The sequence below is a fragment of the Plecotus auritus genome (genome assembly GCF_963455305.1).
Source record: "Plecotus auritus genome assembly, chromosome: 4".
Taxonomy (NCBI): domain Eukaryota; kingdom Metazoa; phylum Chordata; class Mammalia; order Chiroptera; family Vespertilionidae; genus Plecotus; species Plecotus auritus.
The window spans coordinates 166,508,179-166,521,487 of NC_137775.1; the positions used below are offsets into that span (position 1 = coordinate 166,508,179).

Consider the following 13,309-nt stretch of genomic DNA (forward strand, 5'->3'; position numbering starts at 1 on the left):
ATGTTTCCTATGCACGGAATAGAACATACATAAGACAATGTTCTTTCTAAAGCGAAGAGGACCAGAATGGATAAACTCCTCATCCATGTGCCGAAGGTGAGAACAATGGGAGAAGCAATAGTTACATTCAAATATTTAAAGGTGAAAGGACTATCAGCTGAAAAAAAGAAAGAAAGAAAAGAAACATGTTATACTGACTTTCTGTAGTTCTTAAAAATAAATCAATGGGAGAGAAAATAGAAGGATCGGGTTTTAGCACAAAGCACTGAAGTATTTAACCAGTCTAAATATTCATTAATAAATTGGACTGACTACCTGGCAAAGTAGCAGCTTCTCTCCCAGTCATTGGCAGTATCTGTTCAACTAAGGAACATATGTCAAGAAATTACTTTATTTTATTTATTTTAATACAGGGGGTTGTGGAAGCAATATGTTATGAAGACAAAAATCTGAAGTCTGAAACAGACAAGAGCTGAAGTTTGAAACAGGAATGAATGGGCAGAGCTCAAATATCAGGGAGGGCTCAGGGCCCTGTGTTTGCATCTTAGAGCCCCAGCAACACCTACTATACAGGGTTGTAAAAATGAGGCGTCACGCATGACAGACGCTTAATAAATGGCAGCTTTGATTTTTGTAGAGGTGAATGGTTTCTAAACCTCTAAAGTCCTTTCCAATGTAAGCCATTTGAGTCCTTCAAAAGAAAAAAAAATCATGAGTAAGAAACAGCCATTCTGCTGAGTCATCTTGAACAGCCACAGGAGATGAAGACCAGACAGGGTGGGGAATGACAGTAACAGCTGGAGGTTTAAACATCTACTACAGGCCAGAGGCTATGCCAAGAACTCCAAAGGCAGTATTTCGTTTAAGCCTCACAATCATTCTTCGAAGTAATAATATTATCTTCATCTTACAGAGGCACCTGAACCTTATGGAGGTTAAGTAACAGGTCTAAAGTCACACAGCTAGGAGCCTGATCCAAAACTGAGATTTTTACACTACTGACTTAAGCTGCCTTGGGTAAAATCTCTGTCCGAGGATCCTAAGTCGATCTGGACAGATAGCTGGAAAAGAGATTTAAAGAAAAAGTTGCGGTGCTTGCTTGTATGTAAAAATAGGAGCAAGATGTATCTCAAAGAATCCCCACTGTAAATGATGGGGGAAACAGATGCCTTTACCACAAAAGAGAATACTGGAGGGGAAAGCGATGAGGTGGTTGACCATTATGAAAAACTTGGGGTAAGATGAGTTTACGTTATAAATAAAAGTTAAGCTACAAACGAAAGAAAGCTAGAGGTACAGGTAGAAACATAAATCTGGGAGATGTAGATAACAAGGTTTTAGGGAGAAATCCAAAGGGCTAACGTTTACTGTTTTTAAGTGTTGCTATGCTTCAGGGACTGTTGTGCTTTCTTCCTTCATCTCTTCGAATCCACCCAAAAAGGCAGGCCGACCATCACCTCCATTTTGCACATGGAAATATGAGGTAAAGAGCAGCCGTGGGATCACGTGACGCTAAGGATGAAACTGGATTCCCACCTTCCTGCCCCCAACCCGTGCGGTCTGGCTCTGAAGCCCCAGTTAACTAACCTACGCGTTCCTTTCCAGAGGCAGGCCTACCAAAAACCAGGAGAAGAAAAGTAACAGTTGTAGAAATAGATGAGGTCATGCCACAGCACATACAAAGAGCAGGCAGACAAAAAAGGAACTAATCCCTAAATAAGTGAGTACTGACAGTGCAGTCTCGGGCCGAGAAACTGTGCAACCCCCAGGAGGTGGCACAGCTCTGCAAACAGAGCTCCTGTGAGTGCCAGGTAAAGGGGTGCTTGCTGAAGAGAAGGGCCCTCCTCTACCTGAGGCCGAAGGCCCCCGAGCGGGAAGCAGCACAGCTATCGCCATGGCAGTTCTGCCCAAGCACAGGCAAGGAGGTCCACTTTCCCTTTAATATCTGCCAGTGACTGTTTCCGTTCCTTCTATTCCAGTGCATACAATTAATGGAATAGGCTTTTATGGCCACTGTTTCCGAAGACTTCAACACACCCATTCAGATTGCTGTAGGGGGGGAAAAATCAAACTCTTCAAAATTGCTAGCTGTACAGAAATAAACATATAGAGGGGTTACGCCAGGTTAGGTCTAACATTCACGCTTCTAATAGTTCCAGGCCTGTCATTTCCTTAATAATCTCCAATTTTCAAGTGGGTATATTTTGAATGCAAAAATTCCCTCCGCCTCTATTCAGACATGCAAGCGTGTGCTTCGGCCCGAGAACGATTTATCAGGAACAAAAACACCTAGACCAATAGACCCTCAAAACAAGCGGCATATCCAGATGATTTGTATTATAAAGCCACGAAAACCAAAAAAGACCCCTGGCTAGTTTGCATTTTTGTGTTTTGTACAGTTTTGAAATTTAAAAGAAAATCTAAAACTTTTAAAAAAGCAGGGAGTTACCAGTAACAATATGATTCAAAAGAATTCCTTTGCGGGGGGGGAGGGGGAAGGAAGGGGGGATGCAGAAGAATTCTGGGGAAATGGCAAGTCACTATAAAAACAAGGAACACAAATTTATAAAGAAGGTGTGCTTATAAATTATAGCATCACATTGAGCCCTATTTCAAACCAATTCTATATTACATCCAGTATCAGAACTTGCACACTATTTAATGTATAAGAACCCATTTCATTTTCCTACGTTGATCTGAAGAAAAAAATTCTAGTTCAAGATCCACATATTTTTAAAGAGTAGCAATGGAACTCAGCAATGGGATAGGTAGAGAGACAAGTAGTTCCCATTCTTAACATCTTCCTGTGCTTTCCATATTCAGCCCATGCAGTCAGTTCACATTGAAATTTTATCCCTAATTCACTGGGTGGGGCTTTTAATTCAAAGGGTCTTTAGAAGCAGGTTTTGTGGCACTGCAGGCAAGCAACACTTCGGCAGAAACGAAGAATTGAGCTTTTCCCTCTAAATTTCCTTGCTCTTCTGAGTTAACCTTAAACATCACAGTGGGTAACGGCTGGGGAGATGCCATATGGAATGTTCATTTTTACCAGGATGTTACTGTAAAAGCCTGCACAACCGGCTGTTCCACAAAACAGCAAGCTGACTAACGCCATGGACACAACCACCACAACAAACACTGATTCCTTGTTCCCTGAGAGAAAACGCAAAGTGAATGAAATGTCCTGCATCTGATTCTCCAAGTGACCAGGATCTTACCACCTCTCTGGTCACCCATCGCCAAACTAGCAATGCCTTTCATTTGGACACAACACACAGTCTAATCTCCTGGAAGAGCTGAGGGCAAACAACTCTTACTCATAAAAGCTCCTTTTACTCATTATTTCATTTTTGAACTTCAAATGGTGCTGTATTGATGAAACAGAAGCCAACCTGCAGTGCAGATCCCATCTGGTTTGACTTAAAATCAACATAAAAAGCACTCACATGTTAAAAATGCAAATATAATCAAGATCTCCAGCTACTAAAGATTCATGGTCTCGATAGTTTAACTAATACAAATGGCAAGTTTGGGGACAACGGGGAGGCACAAATGGCTAGGTTACTCAATACGAAGTAAGGACCTTGCCAGTTATCCATTGGCCTGTTTAAACATCGTGGCTTCAGCAAGGTCTAGTACAAGGGATTGCTTTTTGTTAACACCCAAAATGTTCCATCAGTTCCAACGCTTGCAAATTTGACATTGCAGGGATTGAAGGTTATGTTTTGTTTTGACTGATGGTGAAGAGGAACAATTTCTTTTTTAACATCTACAACCTTCTGTGTTGAAAGTTTTGTCTTAAACCAGGATGCCATGACAAACATAATAGCAAACCATAGTGATGGTGACTACAAAGTCCAGACCACAGCTGACTAGGAGCAGTGGCCGAGGGATATGTGGCAACCACCAGAATCTAAATAACCAAAATGTCCATTTTACACAGAAAAGATTTGGGCCGATTGGTGATGTCCTCACAGCCACACACAGCGGCTTATCACAAAGCAAAACGTTTATTAAAGGAAGAAAAGAAAATCTGACCGTGCAGAAAATGGCACTGTTCACCAACCACACAAGCATAGGTAACACACAAGAGTGTACGGATTCAAGTGGCTGAAGGTTCTACCTTCCAGAACCTTCAGTGGGATGGAGCAGCACTGTCTCTGTGTACTGCCCAGACTCCTGAAGCCACAAGCACATCTCTGTTGCTCCTATGGCTGCAGGTGACAGGTAGCAGCATGCACGGTGGCAGTTCTTTCACGTCTCGAGCAGCCGAGTGTCTGCTTTCCTGAGCCTGGCGCCAGCCAGGGAGCTGGTGCCTGTGTCTTCAAGCCCTGCCCTAGAGCAGCAGGGCGGGTGCATGCTTGACAAAGCAAGAGTCTGAAACGTAGGAGATTGAGTTCACTTCTATCTATAAGAAGTGCCCTGAAACCAGACAAAAGTTCAAAGGAAGCCAAAAAAACATTTAGTGTGTGTGTGTGTGTGTGGGGGGGGGGGGGGGTGACTCAATGGTAGACATCAAAACTGGCATTTCATTGGCATTCATATAAATTCTATTATGATGCATCCCTTCCTTCCTTTCAACCTGGGCCTGGAGTGGGACATAAAGGCAAGGCCTGACCTGAGCTATTTTAACCTAGTAAAAGTTGAGCATGTGCATTTGGGCTACAAAGTCAAAACCATCCTATGCAGGACACTGTGGGATGGGCCCACTCACCATTAGAGAGTGGAGAGAAATTCTAGCGAATGCCCTACACGGTGAAGCAGGAAACCTCGACAGTAATCCCTGAGTCATCTCATCTTTGACTGACTTCTCCACATCTTGAGAAAGACCTAGACGCCGCTGGGAGTGGTAGACAGCTGATTCAATGCAGCATAATTGATACTTGCTTAAAGAAAAACGTGATCAGCCTTACTACTGCTAACATCCCATTAAGACTCGAAGTTAATTAGGCTGTATTCCATAAAGTCAATTTGAGGAATTTGTCTCAATAGCATTATTGTAATTATTCCTCATCAAAATGAATACCACCTCCTACTGCATGCCAGTGTCTTGTATAAACAACAGCAAAAATCCAAGTTGAATTCTATTCTCCACATGAGTTATTCACATAGGTTTATGTTGATAGAGAACTGCACGGGGGAAGGGAGGTGGTCATAGACATGGCCATGTTTTTTAAAGAATACTACAAAAGCAGGTTTAAGATATCTTGTTGTAAGGTTCCAAAGGCCAGGAAAATAAAAGAAGAGTAAACAGCATGACAATTTCATACATCATAACAACACCAGTGAAAGTCAAAATGAGAAGCACCTATTAAAGTCAACCTATTACATATGCTGGTGCCGAGGTATGGATGCCTCAAAATGCTAACTGAATGAGCACACGGTGCAGTGCTTGTGCGTGCCCCTGATATCCTCCACCTCCACCTCCTCCCCCCATCTGTTTCCAACCACTCCTCAGAAGGCTCTGACAAGGTCTCGGGCACACAGAGAGGCAGGGACATCAGGGTACCTGCTGCTGACATTACTAGTGACAAAGAACAGAAGGTGGTTTCTCTGGCAAATTTTTCCTTGAGACCTTGAATTTAAACACAGCAAATGAATCCCATTAAATGACTCTTTCAAACTATTACATTTCCTAAAAGCCCTGGCCGGGTAGCTCAGTTTGTTAGAGCGTCGCCCCAATATGTCGAGGTTGTGGGTTTGATCCCCAGTCAGGGCATATACAGGAATCAACCAATGAATGCATCAATGAGTGGAACAACAAACCAATGTTTCTCTCTCTCTCTCTCTCCAAAAAATCAATCAATAAAACATTTATAAAATATTACATTTAATAAAATATCAAATTTAATGGTTAGAAAAACAAAACAAATGCCTAAAAGTTCAAAAGCAAGAGTGGTTTATCATAAAGACCCACATGTCACGTAGGTAAATGGTGTCTAGGGCTAAATATTAATGTCATAGTTAAAACATTTAAAAAAGTATGCTTCAAAAGGAAAAGTACACTATAATCCTATCTTCTTACTACTCTTCCTTTGGCATCATCAGTGGTCTAGTGATATGATCACAATGTGGTGGGGGAGGGAAGAGCAGGAGTGACAAGGCCAGCACATTCTAGAGAAATGTTCAACCCTGGACATGGACAGCAAGTGCCCTTTCAACAGTGGTTCTCAAAGGAAGCACCTAAGAAGCTTGAAATGTCCTAATGGCCAGATTGTCTGCCTCCCTCCCCCTGCCCCCAAATCAAACCAAATCTCATCTCTAGAGGTGGGGCCTAAGCATCGACAGTTTTAAAGCTCACCAGGTAACTCCAACATGCAGCCAAGTTCCAGACTCTGTGCCTTGTCTATGCAAGGCCTCAGATGAAATGACAGTACTGCTAGATGCTAATAAAGACATCTACCCATTTCTCAGGGGAAAATGACGTATTGGTAAATAGCAGTGGAACTAGTCATAGTCAAAAGTTGAAGTTCCAAGTTTGCCCCTCCTGACTTACATGATCTTTGATCAAATCACTTGATTTCCTGGGAAAGGGTCCTACCCAATCTGTAAGAGCCATTCTACACGCTGCTAGAGAAGTATCTCCAGATGGGATGGTCTGGTCCAAAGTAAACCAGGACCCCAGTTTCATTTATTTACTCTTTTCAAGAGTGAGACCCACCAGCAAGAACTGAGTGAATTCCGCATATGTCAGGTGTCTCTTTCTTTCTTTTCCAAAATGTAGTTGCACAAATTCTGAATCCCAGTTGAATGGAATACGTTGATGAATTGTGGTCTGTTCAAAGACCTGTTTAACGTCCGCTGAAAAGAGAAAATAAAGGTTGATTAAAACAAAGCCACTCAGGTTCGGCCTTATAAAATCTGCAAATCTGCTATTAAGTGGACATTGCTACTTTCTTCTTATAAAAGGTAACTCAACTCAAAAAAACACAGAGATTATAAAACCATGGCAGAAATAAAAGTTGGAATCAGTTAAGAAATCAAAGTTAATAATCCCACCATATAAAGGGGGGGGGGGAACAACACACACACCTCTATAAAAGGCAGTAGGAAACTAAACCAAAGTAATAAGCTATACATCTAATATCATAATCTCATATATTTTGTTTCAACAAAAATTATTTTCTAGGCATAATGGATATAATTCAATCTTCAGTAGCAGGAAACATATACAAGGGTGGCCAAAACAGGTTTACAGTTGTAAGTACACAAAACACAGAGTTTATTCTTGTATTATTATTTATTAATTACTGCATTATTGATGTGTGTTATAAGTATAAACCTACTTTTGCCCAGCCCTGTGCATACAGAAACACATATGACACTTTAAATACAGTCCTTTATCAAGTTATTGAGACGTTTTTGAGGATTTAGAAACCTGTTAGATAAATCTTAAAGCACATATTCAACAGCACTAAGACCCTTTTTGAACTTTAGAAATTTCCACTATTTATCAAGCCATGCTTGAAGACAAAGCCAAGTGGGAGGAAAAGCCAGCAGCCCAAAACTTTCCACGGCATACGTTTAGCTTGACAGAAGTTCTCAAATGGCTCAAATTATCCCATTTTAAGATGGGCTACCAAGTGTGCTAGTATTGATTCTTCACCTCTTTTTAGCCTCTACTACAAAACTGTAAGAGACTGACAGAGAAAAGAAAACAACAATATGAAAAACCTTACTTTTCTAAAGCTTCATGTTTTTATTTGCTAGTCTCCTCCCCGCCCCCCCCAACCCCAAAGTGTGTGTTTGGAGGTTAGAGGGAATACAGATTATTATTATATTAATAAAATTTGTCCTGGCCTTCACATTGTTAAATATAACTACCAAACCTGCTTATTTTTATGAGTAAACTGTGCCTGCTACCTTGTTTTTTGGTTTTTACCTCTGTCTAAAATAAGAAAAAAGAGCAAAGTTCGTTAGTCCTATAAAGGATGCCAAAAACTTTGGCATATGTTTCCACTGTTTCCCCCAAATTTCCTATTTCCACTCCCATGACACCCACAAGACTTTATCCCATGAGTTTCAAGTTTCCAGAAAATTTTAAAGTCTTGCCATGAAGAAACAGTAGTGCCACCACCAGCATTAGGGTTGGGTGTGTATTTGCACAGAGAAGGTAGTAAAAATCAGAATTATGCCAGGCATAAATTTTATGAAAGGTGGCAGAAAACCTCTGGCTGGCCCTGACAGCAAAATAAGAAGTTTTAAAGGGCAATCCTCAATTTCTTTGAATTTATTCTGTCTTCTCTACTTTTAGGGGGGAAAAGGAGATAGGACATAGGAAAATGAAATGAATCAAGAATTGGAATTTTTTTACAAAAGCAAAGACTCCCCGAGGATCTGCAGAAATGGAGGGGTGGTCCTCAGTGAAAAGAATTAGGTAGAGGGAGATGCCACAAGTTTTCTTCGGCTCTAAAACACGTGAGAAGAAATTACCAAATTCAAATTCAAATATTGGGTTCAGATTGTACTAATTGGTAGCTGATATTTTGTAGGCTCTCACATTGTGCCTGGTATTGTTCTCATGGCTACGAATGTGGATGTCTTCAGTGGCAAAAACAGGTATTAACTCAGATGATCTGTAGCTCCTGTCCAGCTCTCAAGTTCTATAGCTCTATATAAAGCAGGCCCAATAGAGGTTTAAGGAAGGCTCCCACAATCTTCTAATCTAGAACAATAAATTATCTAATGAGAATTGATGTGCCAATGACAAAGATGCAAAAGAAAAAACAATTTTTTTACACTGTAAATAAAATTTTACACTGCAATAAAACATTAGAGAAATACTATACAAACAATAATGGCTTTCTGGCCATTTTTTCTGCATTCCGGTGAAATAAATATTCCTTCCCATCAAGCATCCTGATGAAGTTAAGTTGTAATGAAATAATCATAGGCTGCCTGTAAAAAATGAGGTCCTTCCTTTCCATGAAAGAAAGTAACAGAAGGTATTAAGGCTAGAGCCTTTTTCACTCTTCCACAGAGCTCACCTCTCATGCAAATGCCAGCCTGAAGTACTGAAATCTAGTCACACTACAGGAGAGAGCAATATGTGATCCCTAAGATCATCTCAACTCTACAAACTGTCAACCCTATAGACCTGTACTGTTTCAGATTTCTCCATGCCTTGTGAGACAATGAAAGGTAAGAATATGCCTCCTATCTTACAATGGGGAAATCAGAAACAAATAAACCAAAATGATTTTGAAATTCTGCTCTGTACTCGGGCTTCTGTGGGAAATTCCATGAGCTTTACCAAGAAAAACTCCAGGTGTCAACCTTAGAGTCATGCTATCACTAAACCTTACATTTCCCTGACGTTCGCAAACCTGACTTGTAGTCCTGGAGAGGAAAGAGGAAACGCAAAATGTTCTAGGTTTTCTTGGTTATTTATTATCAGTGTACTATATACATAACTATAAGTAATAACTCACCCGCTGACAGCTTTCAAATAAGCATTACTTGGCAGACTTATCATTAACTTCAAAAGAATTAGAAGAAGGTCTCTCCTGGCCTAAAATACAAGTTCTTAAAATCTTACCAGGTTGAGGTCACAGAGGCAAAGAAGCAAAACTGAATATGAATGAAGCACTAGCTATATATTTTGGATATTCAAGGTCATATTTTTCATAGCTCACCCAATCCTACTTAAAGTAAAAACAAATTAGAATGCTTATCTCTTAAAGTATAATCATTGTTATTTCAGTCTGTGCCAAACAAATTAGGTTTGGAAGGACTATAGGAAGTTCCCATAACATACCAATAATGGTGATATTATTTAAAGCAAGACTTCACCAAATAAGCTCAAGGATTCTTTGAGTTTATTTGTGGGACTTTGCTTTCTCTACAAATGTTTTGAGCCTAACAGTCTGCTGTATTTTTCTTTCTCAGTGACAAAAAGACAACTACAAAGTGGCAACTTTTCTTTCCTAAATATAACCTCAAAGTCAACTAATTTCCCCCAAGTTAATAAATTTCCCAGGCTATAGAATATGGTTGTAACAGAAAGATTGTTATTTTTAAAAGCTGGTTGCAGATGACATGATCTTATATATAGAAAGCCCTAAGGAATCCACTATTAAATGAGTCCAGCAAGATTGAAGGATACAAGATCAACATATAAAAATCAATTGTGTTTCCATACACTGAAAATAAGCAACCCAAAAAATGAAATTAGGAAAACAATTCCATATACTTAGGGATAAATTTAACAAATGATATGCTAAACCTATTCTCTAAAAACTATAAAATACCTTTAAAAGAAATTAATGAAGACCCAAGTAAATAGAAAGACATTTCATGCTCATAGATTGGAAGACTTAATACTGTTGAAATGGCAATATTCCCCAAAGTGATCTATAGGTTCAGTATAATCCTTATCAAAATTCAACCTAGCTTCTTTGCAGAAATTGACAAGCTGATCCTAAAATTCATAGGGGACCCAGAATAACCAAACAATCTTGGAAAAAAAAATAACAAAGTTGTATTTCAAATTTATTACAAAGCTCTAATAATCAAGACTGTATGGTACTGGCATAAAGATAGACATACAGACAAATGCAACAGAATTGGGAGTCAAGAAACAAAGCCTTGCACTTATGGTCTATTGATTTTCATAAAGGCTGACAAGACAATTCATAGGGAAAGATTAGTCTTTTCAGCAAATGGTGCTGGGACAACTGGATATCACATGTGGAAGAAAAAAGTTAGAAACCTACCTTATACCACATACAGAAACTAACCCAAAATGGAGCAAAGACCTAAATAAATATAAAGAGGTGTTAGACTGTGATGTTCTTACAGGAAAAAACAGACAAAAATCTTTGTACTCCAGATTAGGAAATGGTTTCTTAGAGATGACACTAAACACACAAGCAACGGAGGAAAATAACAGCTAAATTGGACTTCAAAATTTAAAACTTTGTATTCAACAAAAGTGAAAAAACAGACTACAGAATTGGAGAAAATTTTTGCAAATCATATTATCTCTGAACTCTGGAACATACCAAGAACTATCACAACTCATTAAAAAAAGAAAAATCACCCAATTTTAAAAATAGGCAAAAGATTTGAGTAGCTCTTTTTCCCTTCCCTTCCCTTCCCTTCCCTTCCCTTCCCTTCCCTTCCCTTCCCTCCCCTTCCCTCCCCTTCCCTCCCCTTCCCTCCCCTTCCCCTTCCCCTCCCCCTCCCCCTCCCCCTCCCCCTCCCCCTCCCCTCCCCTCCCCTCCCCTCCCCTCCCCTCCCCTCCCCTCCCCTCCCCTCCCCTCCCCTTCCCTTCCCTTCCCTTCCTTTCCTTTCCCTTCCCTTCCTTTCCGTTAATCCTCACCAAAGGATTTTTTCCCATTGATTTTTTTTTAGAGAGTGAAAAGGAGGGGGGAGGGGAAGAAAGAGAGAGAGTGAGGAGAGAAATATTGATGTGAGAGAGACACATGGTTGGTTGCCTCCCGCACGCACCCCATTCGGGGCTGGGGATTGAACCTGCAACCCAGGTACTTGCCCTTTATCGGGAACTGAACCCATGACCCTTACGTGCATGGGTTGATGCTCCAACCACTAAGTAATGCCTGCGAGGGCTGTAGTAGATATTCCTAAAAAAGCACACCACACATACAAATGGTCAATAAACATATGACAAGATGCTTGATATTATGAGCCATTAAGAAAATGTAAATTAAAACCACAATGAGATACCACTTAACCTCCACTAATAAGAAGTGTGTGTGGGTGAGGATATGAAAAAACGGAACCTCCTACACACTGCTGGTGGGAACATAAAATGATGCAGCTACTTTGGAACAGTTTAGCAGTTCTTCAAAAAATAAAACACAGTTACCATATGACTCAGCAATTCCACTTCTAGATATATGTCCAAAAGAAATGAAAATATAAGCCCACCCAAAAGCTTGTGCACAAATGTTCATAGCAGCATTATTCATAGAAACAATCCAAATGTCCACTAACTGAAGGATGGATAAACAAAATGTGATAATTATCCATAGCAATGAAATATTATCCTATCTAATAAAAGAGTAATATGCAAATTGACCATCACTCCAACACAAAAAATGGCCACCCTCATATGGTCAAAGATGGCTGCCCCCATGTGGACACAAGATGGCCGCCACAAGATGGCCTGCAGGGAAAGGCAGTTACGGGTGATCAGGACAGCAGGGGAGGGCAGTTGGGGTCAATCAGGCCAGCAGGGGAGGGCAGTTAGGGGTGACTGGGCCAGCAGAGGAGGGCAGTCGGGGGAGACCAGGCCTGCAGGGGAGGGCAGTTGGGGGTGATCAGGCCTGCAGGGGAGGGCAGTTAGGGGGGACCAGGCCTGCATGGGAGGGCAGTTAGGGGCAATCAGGCTGGCAGGGGAGCAGTTAGGTGTTGATCAGGCTGGCAGGGGAGTGGTTAGGGGGTGATCAGGTTGGCAGGCAGAAGCGGTTACGGGCAATCAGGCAGGCAGGCAGGCGAACGGTTGGGAGCCAGCAGTCCTGGACTGTGAGAGGGATGTCCGACTGCCCGTTTAGACCTGATCCTGGTGGGACATCCCTTGAGGAATCCCAGATTGGAGAGGATGCAGGCTGGGCTGAGGGACACCCCCCCCCCCCCCGCCCAGTTCATTAATAAAAAGGAATAGGGTACTGTTCCATGTGACAACGTGAGTGAACCTTGAAAACATTATGCTAAGAAGCCAGTCATAAAAGATCACCCATTGTATGATTCCATTTATATGAAACTAAAGGCCCAATGTATGAAAATTTGTGCAAGAGTAGGTCTTCCTTCCCCTGGTTGCTGGCACCTGCTTCCCTCCAGCACCCAGGACCCTGGCTTCACTCTGGCGGCTGCTGGCAGGCACCTGGGACCCAGGCTGCTTTGCTCCAGCCCGGGCTTTGTCTGGAAGGACGCCCGGAAGGATACTTGGTCTAATTAGCATATTACCCTTTTATTATTATAGATTATTATTATAGATGTCCACAACAGGCAAGTCCATAGACACAGAAGATAAATTAGTGATTGCCTAAGGCTATTCTAAAATTGACTGTGGCGATGGTTGCACAAATCTGCGAATATACAAAAACCCACTGAATTATACTTTAAATGAGTGCAATAAAGCTACTTTTAAAAAACCTGAAACTGTCAGCTCTGTCTCTTACTAATGAGTGACATCAGGCAAGTTAGCGACACTGATTCAAATTATTTACTTAATCTGCAAAGTGGGAATAAAGTATGTATCTTGGAGAGTTGTCCTAGGGCTAAGCATGTCTAGCACAGTGTTCTAAAACATAGTAGGTGACCATTAAAATGGTGAAACTCCAAA

At 41.0% G+C, this 13,309-nt stretch overlaps 1 protein-coding gene across 2 annotated transcripts in view; it reads right to left on the minus strand.

Moving 5' to 3' along the window:
• The window catches only part of SLC25A13 (solute carrier family 25 member 13), a 158,745-nt gene that overhangs the window by 76,417 nt on the left and 69,019 nt on the right, over positions 1 to 13,309 (minus strand). For both annotated transcript variants that reach the window (XM_080664864.1, XM_080664865.1), the window contains exon 5: positions 6,662 to 6,801. In XM_080664864.1, the coding sequence (XP_080520990.1) occupies positions 6,662 to 6,801 (140 nt within the window). The remainder of the gene's footprint in view (positions 1 to 6,661; positions 6,802 to 13,309) is intronic.